Source organism: Plecotus auritus, assembly GCF_963455305.1.
Source record: "Plecotus auritus genome assembly, chromosome: 1".
Taxonomy (NCBI): domain Eukaryota; kingdom Metazoa; phylum Chordata; class Mammalia; order Chiroptera; family Vespertilionidae; genus Plecotus; species Plecotus auritus.
Window position 1 is genome coordinate 198645970 of NC_137770.1, and position 25702 is coordinate 198671671.

At 36.1% G+C, this 25702-nt stretch overlaps 1 protein-coding gene across 2 annotated transcripts in view; it reads right to left on the reverse strand.

Moving 5' to 3' along the window:
- Positions 1-5581: 5581 nt before the first annotated feature.
- Positions 5582-25702, reverse strand: part of USO1 (USO1 vesicle transport factor) — a 78992-nt gene continuing 58871 nt past the window's right edge. The window contains exons 14-25 of one of the 2 annotated variants that reach the window (XM_080670671.1): positions 24243-24263; positions 18091-18201; positions 17657-17775; positions 17330-17511; positions 16922-17043; positions 13237-13375; positions 11498-11661; positions 10877-10957; positions 10248-10346; positions 8624-8731; positions 7220-7435; positions 5582-6606 (exon numbers count right to left, since the gene is read on the reverse strand). In XM_080670671.1, coding sequence (XP_080526797.1) covers positions 6517-6606; positions 7220-7435; positions 8624-8731; positions 10248-10346; positions 10877-10957; positions 11498-11661; positions 13237-13375; positions 16922-17043; positions 17330-17511; positions 17657-17775; positions 18091-18201; positions 24243-24263 — 1452 coding nt within the window. In that variant the 3' untranslated portion in view covers positions 5582-6516. The remainder of the gene's footprint in view (positions 6607-7219; positions 7436-8623; positions 8732-10247; positions 10347-10876; positions 10958-11497; positions 11662-13236; positions 13376-16921; positions 17044-17329; positions 17512-17656; positions 17776-18090; positions 18202-24242; positions 24264-25702) is intronic. The other variant, XM_080670672.1, reaches the window with a different exon arrangement.

The window sequence follows — 25702 nt, forward strand, 5'->3', positions numbered from 1 at the left end:
AAAGGATGGTGCCAATTCACATGAGATCAGCATACAAGAGAACCGGGTTTAGGGAGGGGAGGAACATGAATTGTTTTTAACATATTATATTGAAGTGCCTTTGTGATACCAATTGGGAGACAATGAAGTGGATATGAAGCTCAGAGAACTGGTCTGAAAATTTGAATTTATGACACTATCTAGGTCGTGATCTGTAGCTCATACTGTTATATTATTGACCTATGTGACAGTTACTCCGATCTATTTAGTTGTTCGTTTGCAAGGATCGCAGCTTAGAACTAAATAAGGTGGAGTTTAACATAAACATTTGCTGTTAAACTTACTACTCCCTTCCAATTGCACTCCCCATACATCTTATCTCAAAAACATCTCGACAGATTAAGAAATTTGGGTTCAAGAATAGTATGTGGCACCCCACGATCTCCACCTCCTGGTATTCATGCCTTTGGGTTACTCCTTCCCAAGTGTAGACAGGACCCGACTTGCTTCTACCCTGTAGAATACAGCGAAATCATGCAAGTCAATTATGTGATTGTATGAATTTATAGGAGACTCAGTCTGGCAGGCTGCCTGGAGCTAGAGCTTTCCTTTGCTGGCTTGACAATGTAAGCGAGCCTGCTGAGGGAGCCCATCTGGCAAGAAACTAGGGGTGACTACTAGTTGCTGAGGGCAGACGTCAGCCAACTGCCAGCAAGAAACTGAAGCCATCAGTTCCACAGCTATAAGGAAATGAATTCTCCCAACAACTGGGTGAGCTTTGGAAGCCGGTTCCCCCCAAGTGGAGCCTGCAGATGAAATCACCTGGCTGACACCTTAATTGCGGGCTTGTGACCAAGGGCAGAGAGCCTAGCTAAGCTGTGCCCTGACTGCTGACCCACAGAAACTGTGAGGTAATAAATGTGTGTGTGTTTTGAGCCTCTAAATTTAAGGTAATTTGTAAGGCAATATAGAAACCTAAGTAATACTTAAGCTTTTATTCATCTCTATTTTTAAACATGCTAACCTTTTTGTGCTGCAAGACAGTTGCCTGCTTTTTTGTTTTGTTTTATAGGCTGTATTTATGCAAACTCATTTTGAATAAAAAACAAGTTGTTTCATGTGAGTATTAGGAGCATAAAATGTCACAGAGAGGTTAAAAACTTAGCCCAAAATGGCAATCTTTATTACTACAGATATCCCACTAGGTTTAGAGAATAAATTTAGATATAGAATTAAAAAGCTAGAGCTGGAAAAAAGACTAGCAAACCAGGTATTAGAGATTCATGTATTTACATTCTCATCAGGAAATATAATTACAAAGTGGTCTCATGTTTTTGTAATGAGCAAAACCAAAAGTGATGTGTAATTGTAGCAAGGTCGATGTATAAAGCTTTTTGGAACTAAAACTAGTCATGACTGCTTAGAGTGGATATGGAAAAAAACCTATGTCTAGACAAAATGAGTTAATTTGCAGGAAGGGAAACCACATTTTAAGATAGATATGTGCCACTTAATGTTTTCCCTTTGGCTTAATTTTCATTTTGAAAAGTTATAGGAAATCCTAAAGTTTCTGAGTTGTAGACATACAAAATTGCTCTTTAGAGTTTCTGGCAGAGAAGTTAAGTCACTAATCTACAATAGAGGCAATTTGATAAAATGGGACAACTTGATAAAATAACTTGCATTAAAAACATTTCAAATGATATGCAATTGTAAACAAACATTTTCTTCAAATACTTATATCTCCTATTTGGTTGGCAGGGCAGATTTATCAAAAACAGGTTTAATTAGATTCACTAGTAAATAACTAGTCTGCATCAACAGAATAAAGTTTCATTCAAGCAGTATATAAAATAATTGTTTTACTTTTCCAAAATTGCAGTAGCAAATCAGTTCAAAGGTCATTGCTTTCTCAGTTTTCCACTTTAATTCCAAGGCTCAAATTTGCTCTGGGGTGAGATGATTTCATTGTTCATTTAATATAAACAAACTGTGTTGTCCAAAATCTCAGTTCTTGGCTGCCTTCCCGCTACACTCCCTTTGAGAACTTATCCTGCTGGATGGACTTAAAGACCATCTATATACTATTTTTTCAGCCCCAGTGAACTCCAAATTTCTATATACACCTGCCTACTGAACAAATCTATGTGTATAAATGTATCTACTGGGTCTCAGGTTTAGCAATCCTAAAACCACAACTCCAGATCACCACTACAAACCTGCTCCTCCGGCTTCTTCAGCTCAGCAAAGTGCACCACCTTTCCCTAGGAGTTACTTTTGTTTTTTTAATCCTCACCCAAGAATAGTTTTTCCATTGATTTTTAGAGGGAGGAAGGAGTGTCTGTGTGTAGGAGAGAGGGGAGAGGGCAAGAGAAAGAGAGAGAGACATTGGTTGGTTGCCTCCTGCACACACCCTGATGGGAGCTGGGGATTGAACCTGCAAACCAAGCAAGCCCTTGATCAGTAACCCCCCAACCCTTCAGTGCTTAGGCTGACACTCTAACCACTGAGCACACTGGCCAGGACCCCAGGAGTTACTCTTGACCTCTCTTGTTCCCCTACTCCCCAGACACATGCAATTCATTAAGTCCTCTCAATTCTACCTATAAAATACAGGGTGTGCCCCCCAAAATGTATACACACTCTAATAGCTTAGCTCAATTTTGAAAATTAAATGTATTTTAATAAACACTACCTTTATAATCATTCAAAGTGTGTGTATACATTTTTGGGACACCCTGTATATCCCAAATCCTACCACTTTAGACACCTGTACCCCTACAATGTAGTGTGACTATATCTGCTTTTGCTTAGATTCTGGCAATCGCCTCTCCCCACCCCGAGACCAGTGGTTTTCAACCCTTTTCATCTCATGGCACATGAACTAATTACTAAAATTCCGTGGCACCTAAAAATATATTATTTTGCCAACCTGAGAAAAAGAAAAGCTATAATTTTGATTTACACCGGACAGCTATTATTTTGTTGGCTGCTGTCATTTTTAAAATTTTACTATTTAAGGGAAAAGAGGTCAGTACCCCTGATTAAATAGTAAGGTATTGTATGTTTTTAGAATTCTTACGGCATACAGGTTGAAAATTGCTGCCCTAGACTATTCTCAACATAACAGAGAGAATTATCTATGAAAGAGGAATCAGATCTAACCAGTCCTCTGGCTTCCCATCAAGCTTGGGATAAGATGCAAACAACTTTCCAGAAGCTACGAAGCACCCCACATTGTCTTCCATACTTGTTTACTCCTTCAGAATCTGAGTCATTTCAGGAAGGCACTTATCTTATTCTTGTCTTATTCACTACTATTATCTCCAGTGTCTACAGCAGTACCCAGCACATCATACACTCAATATTCATGGGATGAACTAATTTTTCTGTTACAATACAGATGAGAATTATGAGGCCCTTACCTGGCGGCAACAAAACTTACAAATTTAAGGGTTTGATTTTATAATCAGCATAATTTTAGACTAGCATTCTTTAAAATATGAGTTACGCCCAGCCTGTGTTGCTCAGTGGTTGAGTGACGACCTATGAACCAGGTCATAGATCAATTTCTGGCCAGGGCACATGCTAGGGTTGTGGGTTCTATCCTGAGTGGGGGGCGTGCAGGTGGCTGATCAATGATTCTCTCTCATCATTGATGTTTCTTTTTTTCTCTCTCTGAAATCAATAAAAAATATTTTAAAAAACCCATGAGCTATTATTTTACCTTTTATAGTAACTCTGGATGATGATTCTAGAGGTGTAAACTCTTGAATAAAATTTCAAATTATAAAGACATATTTTACTAGAGGCCTGGTGTACAACATTCGTGCACTGGGGGTGGGTGTTCCTCAGCCTGGCCTGCGCCCTTTAGCAGTCTGGGAGCCCTCGGGGGATGTCTGATTGACATCCTTAGCGCTGCTGCAGAGGCGGGAGAGGATCCTGCCACCGCTGCTGTGCTTGCCAGCCGTCAGTCCGGCTTGTGGCTGAGCAGCCACTTCCCCTGTGGGAGTGCACTGACCACCAGGGGGCAGCTCCTGCATTGAGCATCTGCTCCCTAGTGGTCAGTGCACATCATAGCGACCAGTTGTTCTGCCATTTGGCCAATTTGCATATTAGGCTTTTATTATATAGGACAAGGCCCGTTGCAAGAAGATTCGTGCAATAGGCCTTCCTTCCCCTGGCTGCCAGCACTGGTTTTCCTCTAGTACCTGGGACCCAGGCCTTCCCTCCAGCCACAGCGGAGAAGCCAAGCCTCTTCAGTCTTCAGTCTTTGCTCGGGCTGGAGCCTTCAGTCTTCACTCCATGCCTGTGTATGCAAATTAACCCACCATATTTGTTGGGTTAATTTGCATACTCATTCCTGACTGGCTGGTGGGCATCATGGAGGTATGGTCAATTTGCATATTTATCTTTTATTAGTGTAGATGCTTTATGACTGCTCCACTGTTGTAGCTCTTAATACACGGAAAAATAGCCTTTAATGAGAGGGCTGACAAATGGGCAGAAGAAAGAGCATGTGCAAAAGCAAGTGAGGGTTGAAAAAGCAGGATCTTCGCTGTAGCAAGTATTTTGGGATGGTTCTAAAATATACTTTAAGGAAAATAAAGCTGGAGAGCACAAAGAGCCCTAACACACCTGGCTAAGGATCCAAACAGCAGGCACCACAATCTCTTCTCCTATTTGCATTTTAGAAAGCTTTCTGTGGTGAATATGAAGGATGATGGGAGCGTGTGGTAGAGAGGCCACAACCAGAGTGGAGGCAGAGAGAGACAAGTTTTGAAGACTCCAGAGCAATCCAGGCAAAGAATTATGGCTATGGTTAGGAAGATGTCCCTTTGGGCTCCAGGCTGGAATGTGCAGCTTCGAGGCCTCGTGTCTTCTCTACTCCAGGGCAGCCTGAGTGACTGGCCTTTGGCAAACTATCATTGATTTTGCAGATGTTTCTTTTTGTAGATCTTTGGTATCCCATTATCTATGGAAGTCTCATTCTTAATCCTGACCCATTTTATTAGCCTGAAATGAAGTCATTAACCAGTTGTTTATTTCGTGTGTCAACTTTAGCAAGATGTCACACAGCCTAAGCTGGCCCGGTAATAGTCATGTGTTCTCTGATGACAAGGTCCTCAGGATGTGGTGGTAGTGGTGGGAGGGGACAGGGGCACGTGCTGGGTTCACAAATGCTCTGTGACACATAGCCATCGCCTTTTTCAAAACACGTAAAGACACTTCTCTTTCAAAAGTTTGTGTCCCTAGGTGGACTGCTCAAATCATTCCTGAGGTCAGGAGCCAGATGATATATGTGTCTTGCCTTTAAGTAAAACTACTTGTTTAAAGGAAAACTGTTGCCAAGAACTCCAATGCTCAATTTAGAAACATTTAAACCCTTCTCCAACCTCTTCTACTTCTGCTCTGATCAGCCCCCTCTAACCTTATGTAATCTTAATCATTAGTTCTGAATCAGATTGCTTTTAACAATCAGGTACAATAATGTACTTACTTCACTTCCACTTGCCTTATCTTTTTTTTTTTTTTCACTTGCCTTATGTTTTTAGAAGAATACTTCTCTCAAAATCTAAGAAAAGGAAACCACGACCAGGGATTAAGTGTCCATAATATCTATTTTTATTACGAAAACATTAAATTTTGACACATTGCTTCATTTGCTTTTTAAAAATCTATTATCTGACTTAAATCTATTCAGCAAAAATGCCAATAAATTACATAAATCATAGTTTGGGTCTTTTTAAAACTAGGAACATAATATGTTTTATGATAATCAAACAACAATACTAAATCTGAGTTGCGTGAATGGTTACCTTCTATTTTAACATTTAGCTTAAAACCAAAACCAACCACATGCTAATATACTGTTGCAAAAGTTTCTCAGAAACGCTTTCCTTATGGCTGTGTCAGTATCTTTCACTGAGGTACAGAATGCAGCGTTATCAGGTGTCAAGGCACTCTAAACTGTCCTGTCCTGCTCAACTCAGGAGTAGCACTGGATGGAGGGCTGATGATATATATTAGCCCCCCCACCTCTTGCTCACACTATCTTGCCTTTAAGTAACTTCATTTCTTTAAAAGGAAATCATTAGCTAAGAACTCCAATACTGAATTTAGAAACAGTGATTCCAATACACATTAAATCTAATGTGTTAGTAGTTAAAGTCACAAATTCTGAAAAGTGAAAATAGACAAATACAGAACTTATGTAAACAACCAATGAACTAAGGCAAATGGCATTGCCATCATATGCCTTAAAATGGTATATTTTTGGTGTCTGGAGTTCTTTAAAAATTATATTTTGGGACAGCTCAGATGAATTTCAATAAAAGATGTGTGGTTCTGCATAAAGTTAGAGTTTTAAGGGTTTTCAACATGGGTGGTGGTGTTTAAAAAAATACATTGATAGTCTTATTAGTGAACGTTTCCCACTTGGTTTAAGTTTTATTGTAGAGGCAAACCAAAGCACTCTCTTAAGACTTCATGTTCAAAGTTACGATTAGATCCCTATCATTCCTAGAAAATTTAAAGCTAGTTATCACCGTGGCTCTTGTCATCATCTTCATCTTCATCATCCTCATCATCTTGGTCTATGGATTCAAGTTCATCCTCTTCTTCCTCCTAATCAGAAAATACATTTAACATTATGAAGATTTCTCACTTCACATTCAATACATACATAATATATCTATTGATAAATTATTTAATTCAGTAAGTATACCAGATTACACACTATCTGATTTCCTTGCTTTAATGCTTAAGGCTCCTGCCATTCATTCATTCATTTAAAATTCTTTATTGTTTAAAGTATTACATAAGTATCCTTTTCCCCCAATTGTCCTCTCTCTGGCCACTCTGCCATTTTTAATATGAGACGAGACATATAGGTTAACTGGACGACAGATGGCTATAACTCTCACCTGAACCAAAGTCAAAACTGAATGGCACATTTGGGTGATAAGAGTCTTGTTATGACAGGAACAATCAAATCAATTCACTCTTTAGGCTCAAAGCCCAAAAGAGAACAGTTAACAAATGCTGAAAACTGTGCCCAATCTCATCTTAAGTCAACTCGGTGAACACCGTGTAGATGATACTGAATTCATGTACCTAACACATCTATGCCTATATTCTAGATATATAGGTATGATATTTCCATGGTACAGTATAACTTTTAAAAATACATTATAAAGAAAGATAATATATAACATTTTGGGAAACATTTCAATCTTACTGGATGACCGAGTTCTTTGAGTTTATCCTTTAATGACAATATTTTCTGATCCTGATCAGCCAACAGCACCAAGAGATCATCTTGTTCTTTTTTAGAATCTTTAATGTTCACCTCTAGCTGGTTTTTCTCATTTTGTAAAATGACAATGGTACTGTTAGATGAGTCCAGCTGCTCTTTAATAGAAGTTCTTTCCTCAGACAGAGCTTTAATTTCATTCTAGGAAAAGAAAGGTGAAAATCATGAATCTAAAATTAGTATTAACTCTCCTAAGGTTTTTAACAAGTAGATTCTTTCTATGATAAATCACTGTATCTATCCAATCTGAGGAGTTTAAGGGTAGAGGTTTTTTTGTTTGTTTTTAAAGTTTATTTATTGATTTTAGAGAGAGAGAAGAAGGGGTGGGGGGAGAAGGAGGGAGGGAGGAAGGGAAGGAGGGAGGGAGGGAGGGAGGGAGAGAGAGAGAGAGAGAGAGAAACATTGGTTTGTTGGTCCACTTATTTATGCACTCATTGGTTGCTTCTTGTATGTGCCCTGACCAGGGATCAAATCCACAACCTTGGTGGATTGGGACGACGCTCTGAGCCAACCTGGCCAGGGTGATAGGATGCTTAAAACATACATTCATCCAGTAACATGAGCATTTATGTTAGGTTATACATCAAAGATGGTTACTGTGAAAAATACAGTTTAACATCAAAAAATTATTTTTAATCAATTATTCCTCAATAAATCCTAAGAGACAATAACATTTCAGATAATCAGAGGAATAAATACACAAAAAATTTTATAGCAGAAGCCTGGTTAGCATCAGAATTAGAACTAAAGTTTTTTTTTAAAAAAACTTTCACCCCAACTTTATACATACAATTAAAGGCAGAAAAAAATAGCTTCAAATAAAACCAATGGCTTAAAAATAATTTGAGCATAATCCAAAAGGCATGTTTACACATTATTTTCCTTTTTTCCCCTGCATGCCTTTTATTCTTTTTACTACTACCTCATTCCTTTCCTTGTATTATTTATTCTGGTTTCTATGTCACACAATAGGCTGCAAGATTTCATGTGCCTGTGTTCTCTGGCCTATGAAAAGCTTATATGTGGCTTGTGTATTAGCCAAACTTGTATTCCTGCTTCTTATTGTAATTAGAGATTGATAAGAAAACTATTTTCAATTTCAAAGTACATTCTGATGTATTCTTACTTTACATATTTGGTACAATTATTTGAAAAGGCATTAAAAAAATCTTCATTTGTGCCATTTTGGGTAATAGAATAGAAAGATTGTAAGATAACATTACACATCATTAGCTTTCTTCATAAATCTAAGGATTTGAGAAATTAAGTGAAATAAACTCTCATTTCCTGGAGTTCATTCCATATAATATGCAGTAAACCAAAGCCAACCTTTAACTCTTTAGTCTCTTGTAATAATGCCGACAGCCTTCCTTCTACATCAGTAGTTTTTGCAGCTATTGCAGCTTCACTCTCTCCTGATACAGGAACTGATTGTGCCTGAAAGTAGAAATTAGGGAAAAAACAGTTTCTTTAAAGTTACGATCAATATGAAACCCCAATGATTTAATTTTCTTGTTATTTTATAATTTTATTTCCAATAACAGAAAATATAATTCCCTCATATATTTACAGGAATAAAGTGCTCTCCCTAGAAAGATGAGTGATCTATAGTAAAGTAGAAGACAAGAGTGGTGGGGCACCAAATCTCAGCAGAGGATGAGGAAGGCTGGGTTAAGTTGCCTCAAGGTCACACCAGGAAAGCAATCAACAAGACAGCTCTCACGTAGCTATAACATAGCATTTAATAGCAGGGAATATTTTTCAAAGCCGTTTCCTCATAAAATGCCTGTAAGTTTAGTTGACACTGTCATCTCAGAGAGATAGGTGGGAACACTGAGTTGAATGCCATTAACTGGTGAAATATAAGTATTTTCTTAAGAGCTATAGGAAGTATTCTTAAATCAATTTTTTAGTCTTTCCCCACTTTTTTTCTATAAAATACTGGGAAGTGAGGTGCTGGTGTAGCAAATATCTAAAAATGTGTAAAGGACTTTAGAATTGATAGAATCTAGAAGAGTTTTGAGGTGCATGTTAGACAAAGCCTACATTGCCTTGAAGAGACTGTTGGCAGGAATATGGTCATTAAAGGCAATTCTGGTCAGGGCTCAGAAAGAAAAAAGGAGAGCTGTAGAGAAAGCTCCCATGGTCGTAGAGAAAACGAATATCATCATGAACAGAATGTTGATAGGAATATGGATGTTAAAGTGGTTTTGGCTGAGGTCTGAGATGGAAATGAGGAAAGTGGAGGACAGGCAATTCTTGTTATAAAGTGACAAAGAACTTGGCTAAATTATGTTTAGTGTTCTGTGGAAAGTAGAATTTTTAAGTGATGAACGTGGACATTTAGCTGAGGAGATTTCTAAGCAAAGTGTCAAAGGCGTGGTCTAGTTCCTTGCTGCTTATAATAAAATGTGAAAGGAGAGAGAAACTGAAGAAGGAATTGTTAAACAAAAGGTAATGAGAATTAGGCATATTCTGGTGAAACATCAAGGGGGTGGCTGGACAACCGTTGTAAAGAGGTTGCATGTGTGACTCATTGATCGAATCAACCACTCAGCAGAAGCTAGAATAGAGAGGTGGTTATCCAGGAAGGATCCAAGAGGGCCTTTTTGTCTGCTGGCATGGACCCCTATGAACTGCATGGGTTCTCAAGAAGGTTTCTCACAATTTTATACCAGCAGTAAACCTGCTAATAACTTGGACTGAAGGTACAGAGATAGGATAAAATACAAAATATCAGCAAAATGAACCAGTAAGAATTTAAATAAATTGACTGGGTGAGTCTGACTGTAATATTTAGGCTGCCACCATGGACAAGAAGCAGATGTGACTAGAAATCTGGCTAAAGGGAAGGTACTTTTTGACAAATTTGCTTCTTTTCCACAGTGGTTGAGAAACAACATCTTAACCTTGTTTTACTATTTTTCAGGAGAAAAAAAACTAACTAACTTACAAATGCTTCTGTTTTCTGTAACAGCTCCTGCTTTTCTACCTGTAGTTTGGTGATCTCCACAGATTTTGAGTTTAACTGAGACTTTAATGTTGCCAGTTCCTAAGATATAAAAAACAGTTGAGGTGTAAACTTAAATGGCATTAATTTCATCAAGGAAATGTCTATTTTCAGGACATACACACAAGTTTACCTCCTGTTTTTTTTCTTTTCAATTATAAAAACCAATATTTTTTTTTTGGACAGAAAGGTTTAAATAGCCATACACTTAACAAAGCAATTATCATGGTCAATATTGTATGGCTTAGGCATAAAATTTTATATCTTCATATTTGTAGCTTATAAACATAATTATGTTCTAATTGTTACTTCACTAATAATATACAAATAATCTGGTGAGATGCGGAGATCTGTTAAAAAGAACACCATTAAAAAAATTAAAAAACCACAATAACAAGCAAATACCATTACCATATAATTACAACAAATTCTGGATTTGCACACGGCTTTCATCACTATCAGTTTTTGCTTGCACCACACAAAGTAGCTCTAGATTAATACAACTGAAAAGTGGCTACTCTATTACAATTAAAACAGGACAAAACAGAACTTGGATCAAGCTGGACAATTACCTGTTTTAATTCTGCAATTTGTTCAGAATCTCTAGCCGAAACTGTTGCTTCATTTGTGTCTGGGGATGTTTGGGAAGATTTCTACAAATAGCATAGAAATAAACTATGAAATAAATTCAGTCTAAAGTGATAGTAAAAAAACAAAACAGAACTGTACATGTAGATGTTTACCAAAAAATTTCATACCAACATTTTTTTTTTTTTTAATTCTCACCTGGGAGTAAGGGAGAAACATTGATGTGAAAGAGAAACAATGATTGGTTGCCTCCCTTAAGTGCCTCAACCAGGGATTGAACCCACAACCTAGTGCCCTGATAGGGAATCGAACCCTAAACCCTTTGGCATATGGGACGATACTCCAACCAACTGAGCCACCCGGTCAGGGCCCAACATTTTATTTTGACAAAATTTCAAGATACCACACACTGTCTACAACTTTTTCATAGTTAAATTGCTTACAGTCAATAAGCAAGGAAGCAGTGAAACTTCAGACAGTCTGACACAGCTCATATTCTAAAATCTTATTATAATACTTTGGCTTAAGGGATCCAGAAAAAAAATAAGCAGGGTAATGAGGATTACTCTTGACCTCTTATTTAAAAATTTTTAACATTAACTTACCAATTTTTCTATCAAAGAGTCCTTTTCAGCCAGTTGGCTTCGTAAAAGTTCCTGATTACTTTTTAATTCTTCTATCTCTTCTCGCAACCTACCAATTTCTTCTGGTTGAATGCCATTCATTTGAGCCCCATCACTGTGAGAACCTTGATGCTGATTGTCTTTTCCTATTAGACAAGCATAAAATGTGAAAAGCCAGCACAACACTTGAGTTTTTCATTTTTTGAATTAGAAGATTCAAATATAAATATAAAATTTGCTTAATTAGTTTGGCAGCACTTTTGTAAGCACATCTCATTTTTGCAAAATAGTGTGTTGATAAAAATAATGAACTAATGATATTTTCAAGGTTTCTGGGAGAAAAGCAAAATAGTCTTATTAAGACTAAACTGCATGGTTTGGTGATTTAAGATAAAAAATTATAGTAGTTTCAATTCCTATTCTGCCAATATAAGAGAAAATAAAGTCCCTTAAAAAAATGTCCCGAAAGGAATAGCTTTCTATATGGACTAAAATAACTGTCAAATTGTCATAAATAAAGGAAGTAAAAGAGATAATTTTTCTGAAAATTTTAATCACTTTGATATAAACTACATTTCTAAGTAGCTAGCATTCCTATCATAAGCACTACAGGGTGATACTATTTACAAGAATTTGAGCTCTTACCATGTGCCAGGCACTGAACTAGAATTTTACTAATATTATATCATTTGATTCCCAAATGACCCAGATGCTATTATCAGCTCAACTTTGTAGACAAGGAAATAAAAAAATTAGACCAGTCATCTTTTTAAAAAAATATATTTTTATTGATTTCAGAGAGAAAGGGAGAGGAAGAGAGAAACATCAATGAAGAGAGAGAATCATTAGATTGGCACGTCCCCTACTGGGGATCAAGACCGCAACCCTAGGCATGTGCCCTGACCGTGAATCAAACCTCGACCTCCTGGTTCATAGGTCAACACTCAACCACTGAGCCACGATGGCTGGGCTAGACCAGTCATTTTTAACTGGTTATACATTAGAATCACCTAGGGATGAGCCTGTAATAATTACTGACACATGGACCCAAACTTGACAAATTAAATCAGAAACACAGTGAGGTCTCAGTATTGGTGCTATTTATTTTTTAATTAAAGTATTTTTTATTTTCCAGCCTGAGCTGGTTTGGTTCAGTGGATAGAGTGTCAGCCTGTGGACTGAAGGGTCCCGGGTTTAATTTTGGTCAAGAGCACATGCCCAGGTTGCAGGCTCAGTCCCCAGTAGGGGGTGTGTAGGAGGCAGCCGATCAATGATTCTCTCATTATTGATGTTTCTATCTTTCTCTCCCTCTCTGAAATCAATGAAAATATATTTTAAAAATAAAAAAAAATGTTTTTTTCTTTTCAATTACAGTTGACATACAATATTGTATTAGTTTTAGTGTACAATATAGTGATTAGACATTTATATAACTTACAAAGTGATCACCCCAATAAATCTAGTACCCATCTGACAAGTATTGGTGCTATATATATATATATAAAAAAACCTAAAAAACTCAGGAGATTCTAATGTACATCCAAAGGCTGAAAATCCATGCACCAGAAAATCCAACAGGTAGCAAGGAGGCTGAACTTCAAAATCTGATTTACATGTTTATCACAGTGATTGATTTAAGATTAAAGAAAGACTAGTCTACAAAAATAATCTGTTTGACAATTCTTGGGGACATTGCAACAGTGATGGCCAACTACACGTACCTAGCTGTACTTTAAGAAGATTATACTGATCTTTGTGTTGCTGAATCTGAGATACTTGCTGTGTGACTGCTGTTTGGAGCTGTTCATTTTGACATTTTAATGTAGAAATCTGTTGCTTTAATTCCTCAAGTTGCAGATCCTGTGAAATAAAACATAATTCAGGTGTTGTAAATTCATACCCATTAGCATTAAGGTGAACAAATTAAAAACGAGAGATTACTTTGGGTCAGGATGTTAAAGTACTCAACACTTCCAAAACCGTTCAATAATTAGGCAGTATATGCACCAAGGCCAGTTAACATAAAACCCCACTAACAAGCACTATCATACATCCTGCAACCTATCTGCAATTATTGGGATTGGGGAAAGTCAATTTGAAAAATTCCATTTTATGGTCCATCAAATCATTTAAGAAACTTAAACCAAACTACTTAAAAAAGGCAGTATATGTATTATACATATGCACCTATATTACTTTTCACATTAAAGACAATCATGTAAAAGAACATTTGTAATCTTTAATTTACTGACTATTCATTCATAATTTCCCCATGTTGCTAACACAGTTTCATAATCATAATTTTTTTGTTGTTAATTCTCACCTGAGGATATTTTTTCTACTAATTTTTAAAGAGAGTGGAAGAGAGGGGGAGAGACACATCAACTGGTTGCCTCCCACATGTGCCTCGACCAAGGCCGCAGATCAAGCCTGCAACCAAGATACGTGTCCTTGACAGGAATGGAACCTGAGATCCTTCAGTCCAGGGGCCGATGCTCTAACCACGGAGCCTAACAGGCTAGGGCCATGATCATAATTTTTAATGCTTGCTTAATATCTAATCAGTAGATGCACTATGATTTATATTCAAAAGCAATACTGAGGCTACTTTCCATTTCTCTAAATGGTAAATTTATTGCCATAAATATGTGAGTCCATATAATTGTCCTGAATTTTGGAGAATTTCCTTAGGATGGATTCTCAAATGTCAAAGTGTATATGAACATTTTATAGCTCTCTGTGCTTATTTCCTAATTGTCAAATAGCATTTTAAATGGTGTAACTATTTAAAAGAAACATTTCTAAAGAAGAGTCATTATAACTAATTGTGTCAAATCACTCTTTTCTTCTTCCAAATCAACTGCATTTATCAGCTCCAAGTGTAGGCTATAACATCACATTCCAAGTATTTATTTTCTAGTGCTCTAAAGACATTACATATTTGTACTAAGATATAGATGAAAAATCCTAATAACCATGGGTAGTTTAATAATCCAAATTAGGATCATTCAAGGCTGATTCTAATTTACTGATTTGCTTATAAACTGAAAGGCTCAGACTGAACCATATATAACATTACTAGAGGCCCAGTGCAAGAATTTGTGCACGGGTGGGGTCCCCGGTCTGGTTGGTGATTGGGGCTGGCTGGCTGGGGAGGGACCGTGGGAGGGCTCCAGGGCGTGTCCAACTCATCTTGCCCAGTCCCGATCGGCTGGACCCCAGAAGCAAGCTAACCTACCAGTCAGAGTGTCTGCTCCCTGGTGGTCAGTGCGTGTCATAGTGACTGGTCGAGTGGTCAACAGAAAGGTTGACCGCTGGGTCGGACACTTAGCATATTAGGCTTTTATATATATAGGTTTTTATTCTTTCTTACAATTTCAATCTCAACAATATAGACTATGGGGAAGAAAAGCACACAGAGACAGTTGTCATTTAGAGGGCTCCACCCAAGCTCTTACTTGCCACACCTGCCTCAGGCTGTGCACAATGGCAGGAGTGGAGGGCTGTCCCACATGAACTGCCACCAGTGTACTGGAATTTATGACACTGAGATTTTAACAATATCAATAATCCCATTTTCCAGATAATACTATTGCACTTTATAGGATTCCAATCAAGGTACCAGGATGAGGGATTAAATGAAAGAAAAAACTAAGAAACATTTTTAAGGAAAGCAATGGAAGACTGAAGGTGCTCAACACAATGCAAATGGGAGCTTCTCTGGTATCCTGAAAAGAAAATGTCAGTTGATGACTTTGAAAATGTAATTTCAACTAAATTCATAATTATCCACTCTAATACATCAGCTCCCTTTCTTGTTCCCTTGTTCTAACTCAATATCAGCTATTCATTTGTGTAAGACAGCGATCTAAGGATCATATTTGACCCTTTATGCTTCCTCACATCTGCATCCAATCATTACCAAGACCTGCCAGTTTTATCTTCCTTAGTTTCTACATTTTTTTCAGGTGGACTCTATACCACAAAGTATGAGCTTTGGAGTCCCAGTAACATATGTATCTGAATTTTGTTCCACCACTCACAGAGTGACCCTGGACAGGTTAAATTCTCTGTCACAGATTCCTCATTTATTCTAAACTGAAGATATTAACTACTTTGTAGGGATGATGTGAAAATTAAATGAGATTGTGTTTAAAATGTGCTTAGTGATCACCTAGTACCCAGCAAACAAAAACTGGCAGCCATTATCATTATCGTCATCAGTGCTCCAATTTCCTCCCCTAGCCCACCACAACCACATCCTTCTTGGGCTCCCTCCTTCAAGCCTTGCCTCCTTTATGTAGCTACCCAATGTTCTATGCATATGCCAGTTACATCTCTTGCCTCTTTCTTCTCTCTCCTTTTGCCTAGCTTACTCCTGGCCATTCTTTTAGGGCTCGGCTTCTCTGTTTTCTTGAAGCCTCTGCTCCTACTTAGCTAAATTAGGTGCCTCTCAGTGCTGCCATACAGCTTTGATTATCTCTTATCACTGGACTTAATCCTATATAATAAAACCCTAATATGCAAATTGACCGAATGGTGGAACAACCGGTCACTATGAAGTGCACTGACCAGGGGGCAGATGCTCAGTGCAGGAGCTGCCCCCTGGTGGTCGGCGTGCTCCCACAGGGGAAGTGCTGCTCAGCCAGAAGCTGGGCTCACAGTTGGTAAGCTCAGTGGTGGTGGCAGGAGCCTCTCCCACCTCCAAGGCAGTGCTAAGGAGCAGCAAGAGGGTGCAGGCCAGGCTGAGGGACCCCCCAGTGCACAAATGTCATGCACTGGACATCTAGTCTACACTAATAAAAGAGAAATATGCAAATTGACCGCCACTTCACGACTATCACCAGCCAATTAGGAATGAGCATGCAAATTAACCTGACAAAAATGGTGGTGGCCCTGCCCCCCCGCCTCTCTGAGCCTCTGGGCAGCACGCATGCAGGCGCGGAGCAGCCGGGCGGGGCGGAACGCCTGCTATGGGGGGAAGAGGGAGCTACAGGAGCGACACTCCGGCTGGAGCGAAGACTGAAGGCTCCAGCCAGAGTGAAGGCCTAAGTACCAGAGGGAAACAGGTGCCGGCAGTCAGGGGAAGGAAGTTCTATTGCATGAATCTTCATGCAATGGGCCTCTAGTATATTATAATCCATGTGTCATAATCTATTTATAGGTTTGTCTCCCCATGAGACTGTGATAGGGAAACATGTCTGATTCATGTCTATTCACAACATCCTGCATACTGCTTAAAACATATGAATACTCAGTTTACTGAATACTCAGATGCTTTTGAATTATTTAGGAAAACAACATGTTTTACTTTCTGTATCCTCTTACATTTGAAATGCCAGTAAAAACTCTTTTCTAAAGTAAAGAAGTATCATTATGTCAGAGAGTGTATTTATCAGTACGCACTTGCTCTCGAATCACATTTTTGTAGTGAGTCACAATACTGTCATGCTGTTCTAATGTTTTCTTCTCCTCTTCTTCTTTTTTATCTTCTTCACTGGACTTATAAATAGCCTTAGTTATCACACCTATAAAAGAAAGCTTATTTAAAATTTATTTTTAACATTTAAAATACTATGCTATTAAGAATTAATCAGTAAAAACATATGGCCTAACTGTATGAGAGAGAAATAATCTTTCCAATTTTACTGAAGGCTGAAAACCCTTCAATGGACTGCACATCAAGAGCTAGGAAACCGCCCCCCCCCCCTTTTTAAGCTTATCATAAAATCTGCACATGACCAGACTACACATATACAATATAATCATAGGTACTTTGTAATGAAAGTACCAATATAAAAGTCCTTATCTTACCTTCAAGTTCTTTTACCAGCTTTGTAAACTCATGATCAAATATCATGTATTCTGGACTGGGAAAGTTGGGCTGGGGTTTCTGAGATGCTCTGGAATACAACTCATGTTTGCTAATAAATCCTAGTTTCTCTATGAAATTCTCTTTGCCAATCCTCTTCTCTATTAGTTGTTTTAGTTTCTCTCTAAAGAGATAAGTATATTGAGATGCTTAAAAAAAGTCATGACAAAACATAAAAACTTGTTTTACATTATACTTTGGCACAAAAATATTTATCATTTTCTCTTGATAACATTAGTAAGTCATTTATCCCAGCATTTCCCCCTTACTTCATGTAGTTCTCAAGTGAGTTATCATTGAAATAAATAGAAATGCCCAATAGAAGGGCACATAAGCCTTGGACCAACTGCTCTTCCTCTCCAAGATTTTCTGCAATTTGTCCAGTAAGCTGAAATCATTGTTAAGGAGACTAATGGTTCATAATATCTAGAGCATTTTATTTTATAATTTCAATTTGACATGTGTTTCATGTAAGAATTTCTATAAGAAGTTCTATATACAGTACTAGCAAACACACACACACACACACACACACACACACACACACAGCTTAAGCAAGCACCATTACCACTTTAACAGTTTAAAAAGTTCAAACATAGAAAACTCTAATATTTGGGGCACAGAGCTACTTCAAACTGAGAGGAAGAAATAAAAATGACAATGATAACTGCTTATAAGTATTTTACACCAATATAAAGGATACAAAGGGAACATTGGCTGAATTGTGAAGAAAATGCGTTACCGCAATGGGACAGTTACTTAGCCAGGTACAAAGCAACATCAGTAATCCAACTCTTGTCTGTATTTTGCTTCCCTGAAATAGATAAGTCAGCAGAAACTCCATTTTACTTCTTTTCAAATTTGAAGTCGCCCTAAGATCTTTCCCCATTTGCATAAGATTCTTCACGACCCACAGGTTGAGAACCGCTAGCAGGGTCGCCTAAGACCATCGGAAAACACAGATATTTACATTACAATTCATAAGAGTAGCAAAATTACAGTTATGAAGTAGCAATGAAAATAATTTTATGGTTGGGGATCACCACAACATGAGGAACTGTATTAAAGGGTCGCGGCATTAGAATGGTTGAGAACCACTGCATAAGAACATATTTAACATCTTATAAAAGATGTGTCAGGAATCCAGATTTTAAAAATTGAACAAGAGAATGCATTCTTGTGTCCTCTACGAGTTGTACTGCACAGTAAGGAATCAGAACTGATTCATGCTCTTAAGCATATACTGGGTTATCTAAAATACTATTAGTGGAAAAACCTGGTCTGCTAAGGAAGAAGTGTATGATATAGATGCTTTATAAAATGTATCAATCCTGTCACTTTATAAAAAAATTAATTTGCCAGACAAATTTTTGATGTTTCAATTAAAAGTTTAAAAACAAGTTTCAAATAAAAGGACAAATTCTACCTCCTTCAAAAAACACTGAGAAAAATACGAAGAAATAATCTTCTGAATTATTTAGTTAAGTTCCATTAAAGAATATATTCTCTAACAGAAAAATAAACAAACCATGTTACAAACTCACTGACCACATGACAGATAATAAAAAAAAATCACAAACATAATGAAGGAGAAAAAGATTTATGTAAGTTAGCTAAGTGCCCCAAATCACTAATTATACTGCTGCAAAGTATAATTAATTAAATAATACTGAACACTAACCTATCCATCCAAATTATAGTCTTCTAAATTTTGATACAACAGATTTATATATGCTTTGTGGGAAATTCTGTTTGCTGATAATATCATCACAGCCAATATTATATTATCCAATATTATATTATGTAACCTATTTTTTTTATTAAGAAAAACAAAACTTTTTGAAACAAAATAATGGCTATTAGCACAGTAAAGTGTTACTTTTGGGAGCAATTTCAGAAAATAACCAAAATAAAATTATTCAAAGATCTAGAGAACTATGAATTTAAAGTACCAACCATCACCATGTTTTGAAAAATTTCTAGCATTAAATTTCTAATTTAATGAGTCTTGATGTCAATATCTTAGCCTTTCTATAATCTATCTTCTAGTATATTTAATATTTAAACAAATTCAAATTAGACCTCTTCAAATGATTTGCCAAGTAAGCATTAATTAGCATGAATTTAATTTTCACATGGATTATTTTTCCTTGCCTCTATGACTTTACTGTGCCTATAATATATCTTCAGGTTACCCAAGTAAATTGAAAAGTTAAAATATATACACTTATTCTCAATTGACTCTGTGCCTAAGAGAACTTAAAACTAATTACTCAAGTCATACATGCAAATGTTTTATTGATTTTCTCTGGTTATATATAAAAAGTTTATTATTACTTGGAACACCATTTGTAGGTGCCAAATATACCTATTTCATATATACAAAGGCATTCTATCAAATCACTGGCTAATGTCTGAGTAAACAAATGTGCAATTAGATTCAAATTTGAATCTTCTAGAAGTATGCCCTTAGGGGTCTAATTGAAGGGTAAGAAGAACAAAGTCAAACATAACTAAGAGAGAATAGAATATTCCCTTTATTATAGTTACAAAATAATATAAAGTACACAAGAATGCACATAATTAAAACTGTATAAAACCTAACCTAGGAAAATTTAAAACCAACCCTAAAAGAGCACAAAAGTAGACATAAATCAATAGAAAGAAACCATGTTTAGATAGAAAAACTCAAGACCATTAAGATATTAATTCTATATTAATTTATAAAATTAATAAAATTTAGAAAATTAATGTGACCCTACTAAAAATACCAACAGATTTTTTCCTCTGGAACTAAACAAGTTGGTTCTCAAGTTCATATAGAAAAATAAACAAGCAAAAATAACTAGGGAAACTGTAAAAAATAAAAAAGAGAAATGAATATAGCCAGCATAAAACCATTACTGGGTTACAGATGGACTTAAAAAATGTTGGAACAGCTAGATAGCTATCTAAAAAAGATCAGAGAATCCATATCTCATATCTCATTGAGGAAAGTGGAACAAAGACTTAAATGCAAAAAATTATACCAGAAAGTATGAGATAAAAATATGGGCAAATTCCTTAAAATCTTCAAGTGGTAAAGGCCTTTTAAGCATGGCAAAGTAGAAGCAATAAAAGGAAAGCGATATCACCATTTGTCCACCATCCAGAACTGAAATATCATCGCTGACATGTACACATAAGGAACTGTTTGACATTGAAATTGGGACTCAAAAGAACTGTTGGCCCAGAAAGAAACTCACTACAGACTGATTCATTTGCCTCCCAGCATAACCATTACTGCTTGTCTCATTTTCGGTTCTTATAAGTGTATTTCTAGTATCACATGATCTCACTCATCTAGGGGAAATAATGAACAACATAAACGGATGAACAAAAACAGACCCGGAGACAGGGAAGCATCGATGAGACTGTCAAACCTCAGAGGGAAGGTAGGGGAGGGTGGGGGTAAGGGGGAGAGATCAGCCAAAGGACTTGTATGCATGCATATAAGCCTAACCAGTGGTCACGGACAACAGGGGGGTGGGGGCATGTGTGGGGAGGGGTTTGGGATGGGAATGGGGGGATGAGGACAAATATGTGATACCTTAATCAATAAATTAATTTTTTAAAAAAGGAAAGCGATACAAAAATAAAATAAAATAAATTCAAAACAAAACACTCAGGTCAAAAGACAAATGATACCTCAGGAGAAATATATTTGTAAATTATCACAGACAAGGGTTGAATTCCTTAATATAAAATAAAGTTCTTATAAACAATAAATTGGATTAATAATCCAATAGCAAAATGGGCAGATAAACCATAAAAAAAAAGAGTTCACAGAAAAACTTAAACTGGTGTGCAAACATACAGAAAGTGAGTCAACATTTTAGTAAGGGAAATGCAGATTAAAACTCAGCGAGATAACATTTTTTTTACCACCCATCAGATTGGCAAGAATACAAGTCTGACACCATGCTATTGACTGTGGGGAAACAGATAATCTAGTACACTGCAATTTTATTTCACTTAGCTAGAGGTAGGGTAAAATGGCACCAAATGAAAGAAAAAACCAAGGTGCAGAACAGTGGGTATGCATAAAAAGCATTGAGAGTATAAAAGAAATGCCCTTTACCTGGCAAATCATTTGAATAATAGGAGGCAGGGAACTAGGATGGGGCCAAGAGTTCTTATTGTATACCTTTCTGTATCATTTTGATTTCTAAACCATGTATTATCCATTTCAAAAGGACATATATATATATTTTTTAAAGAACTGAAGTTTTAATTCTAAGAGTGGCAGTACGGTATCAGTAAAAAGGACATTTGGTTGGAAACTGGAAGAACCAAATGTTATGTGGGCCCAAATTTCCTCATTTTGTAACAGAGGGAGTTGGATTACATGATCTCATTAAGAGGATACCAGGATATCTATCCTGGTTCTAAAACTCAGTAGCCATAAAACCTTACTTACTTCTCTTCCACATCCTTAAATAAGGGTAATAGTTAATAACCATACACTGAGTTGTGGAAAGGATTAAATACATGTAAAGAACTTAGAACAGTGTATGGTAAATGCTCTACAAATGTTACAAACTATTATCCTAGTTTCTAGCTCTGCAATTCTATGACTCTCTAACTACTAGCATAGTAAAAGCAGAACTAATGCTCCAAATTTAAAATAGATGGCAGAATAAAGCTGATCTGAAAAACAGAAAACAGTAATATTAATTGCTGGGATAATTTTTATTTATTATTACCTCAGTGAAATATAGGCAGCCCTTGTGCTGCTGCATTAACAGAAACCCATGCATATTGGAAGCATGCAAAGTGAGGACTATGTAATAATGCTCTTTTATGCAAACTATATTATGCTGATGTTCACCAAACCATGATACACAATAGAGAAAAATGGTAGATAATTAAATATCCAAAATAAGGAGATGGTTAACTAACCAATGGTATATCAATCTGGTGAAATATTATACAATAATAGAAAGTGATGTTGATTTAGTGTTTAATAACATGAAAAACAACTAAGAAAAAATACAGACTATAAAATGGAATATATAAACACTGCTCTATAAATAAAACAGTACAGAAAAAAATGACTGAAATTTTACCAGTAGTTATCTTTGGGTAGTAGAATGAGGAACATTATTCTCTTTCTACTTTCCATCTTTCTAAATGTTTTAAAATGAAAAGAAAAATATACTACTACTGAGTGCAAAAATGCTACAGTATCTGTCCACTGTACCATCATGTTGAAAATAAGATTAATACAATAAAATCCTGTTCAAGCTGCTCTATTCCTTCAAAATAAAATCAGAAATTGAGCATTAAAAACTATCAAAATATTCTGTCATTGCTCTCTCTGATCATCTGATGGATTCTTCACAAGATAAACACCTAGAATAGCTAAAAGAAAGCCAGACCTCACTTTCTGACTAAAACTATTCATTTGTTTATGTTTACATATTTATATGTTTGTTTATAGGTTTAAGTCAAGAAAAAGTACATATCCTAGGCCCCCAGAGTATATGAACCATTGAAGATATTTTGAAAAACAAACAGACAATGAAATTATAATTTCAGACCATCCTGATGGTTTAGTTACTAGAAATCACATACCAGGCTATTTTACAGGATGAAAGAGAATCACAAAATAATTTAGTCTGAATCATCTTATCTTTAATATAAGCTATTACGTTTCCCCTATTACATTTTCTAAATAAAAATATCTCTTATTCCTACTTTGTAGATTTCAAGTTTAGTATTTTTCCATCTTTGTAAAAAATATGAAAAGCCAGTATTTTAAGCTTCTAGTGTTGAAGTTTTAAAATGAGACTCTAGAGTATTACTTTCTGTAGATTCATTTCCTAGTGGTGGCCTCTGGGCATAGAGAATTAATAGGGAAGGGACATGATGGAGCTTTCTAGGACTATAAATATGTTATAAATGTTGTTTTGGGTGGTAGTTTCAGAGATATATATTTAACCACCAAAAATCATCAGATTGAACACTCAACTGCATTTTTCTGTGTGTAAATTATACCTACAAAAAATTTCCTCTTAAATTACTGGCATGTATACTTATAAAATACTTTACTTAATATCAAAAATTCTTCAGGTCAAATATGTCTGTGTCTGAGTTAATCATGCTCATAAACAGAGATATAATTCCTAACAGAATCTCAGTTATTACTACCCACACCACAAGTGAACATATGCCCAAACATGAACATTACACTCCTTTTTTTTGCCAAACACTCCACAAAACCAACAAATCACATTTCCCCCCCAACCCACCATACACAAACATAAAAAACTAATCCCCAATAGTAGCTGTAGTATATGGGTTATATCCAGAATAACCCATAATATTTAATTTAAAATCTTTTAAATTACAAAATTATACTTACTATTGTATATTTTCAATAACATAATTAATATAAAAACCATCACATTTTTTTTCATATAATGACTAACTTAATGGAAAAATTATTAATCCTAAATTTTACTACCATTGAAATGTTTTTAGGGGAAATAAAGAAGCAAGCTTGGGTGAAAAACAAAAAAAAAAACACCAAAAGCCCAAACCAAGGAATTTCTGAAAGTGTAAGCATTCCAGGAGGAAGCACAGTATAGCTTCAGATGGTCATTCCCACAGTTCTTAGGAAAACCACTACAATATCCCAAAGAGAAAAACTGTAGAGCCACTTATGATAGAGGATCAACTTACTGGCACATGAAAGTGTGAGTAGAATATAACTTCAAACAAGCGGTTAAAAAAAACCAATCAGCAAACCCAAGACAAAGAAAAGCCTTGCTGTAAGAGGAAAATGCCTAAGTTTACAGAAATGATACATACCCGTCTGTCGATCTTATCACCCTGTAAATTATACATTAAAAATTATTCATAAATATTACTGCTTTAGAAAAATTTAAATCTAGAAAAAATCCCTCAAATACAGTTTCTACAAACCCAAACTAATACTTTGGGACAGAACAGTTCTAATCTTTCATTATATAACAATGCACATATATTTTAGAGCAGAAAGAATAATTTTATAGCACTGTGATTACTAAGAGTGGGAAGACACCATTATCTTGAGAATTTCTCTTTATGCATGAATTATAATTACAATGTTAGAGCAAAGTCTATAGTGATGGTGGTTAGACAGTTAATTACTGTTTGGCTTAAGAAAAGCTGTTTTCAACTGACAGCAACATGAAAATACCAAGTATTAAATAAGTAAAAATATGAATATTTTGGCATAGAGTTTTACACAATAAGAGATAAATGATAAATCAAAGCTATAAGCTTTCAATCGAAGTAAAGCAATGTTAAACAACAAAGGGAGTTTTTAACTCCCCTTTCATTTACAGTTAAGTTTTTAAATCCTCATTCAAGGATATGTTTTTATTGATTTTTGGAGAGAGACATCGATGTAAGAATCAATTGGTTGCCTTCAGCATGAGTCCCAACTGGGGATCGAACCTGCATCCTAGGTCTGTGCCCTGACTGGGAATTGAACCTGCAACTGTTTGTTGTACAGGACAACGCTTCAGCCAACCAAGCCACCCGGCCAGGGCTACAGTTCATTTTTAAGCTTTCATTTATCACTCCTATAGATGACATTAATGTTTCTTTAAAGCTAACAATAAAACAATTCCATAAATGTAGCAAAATTAAAAATTAAGGATGATATGGCACATTATCATGGGAAGGGGTATCAGATAATTCCAGTGGATACTGCAATTGAGACTTACCCACATTTTTACTCCCCCCACCCAGTGACTCTGAATGTTGATGCCTTTACCCTGTTGCTAAAGCATGAACTTGAATTGTTCAACAGCAAGTCTGGCACATGTGGGCAAATCATTTAATAGTAAGTGATATTCCTAAATGAGTTAGAATTGATACTTCGAGACTACTGTTCTTATCAATAGTCTAAAGGAATGCAAACATTTTTAGTTATGCTTTCCTCTATCATACTAGGTAAATTATATGCCTTGGAGTTTTGAGAACTCATAAACATCAAGGATTATACTGTTTAACTATACAAGCTATGGACTGGCATTCTAGTTTTGTTTTCTGAAAGGAAGTTCAATTGCTCTGTGTCTGGGAAGAGAAAGAGGGAGGTATATGGCTACGAACTACTTTAGTCCCTCTCTTAAAGTGAGCTGAATTAAAATGACAAGAGAAATGACATGCAAGAACACTGTGGATGATTGAAAAAGAAAAACCAATAAACACCTTTGCCTAGAATATGTGTTTCCATCATGATGCAGACCTTATTATAAAACTATTTGGCAAAACCATTCTTG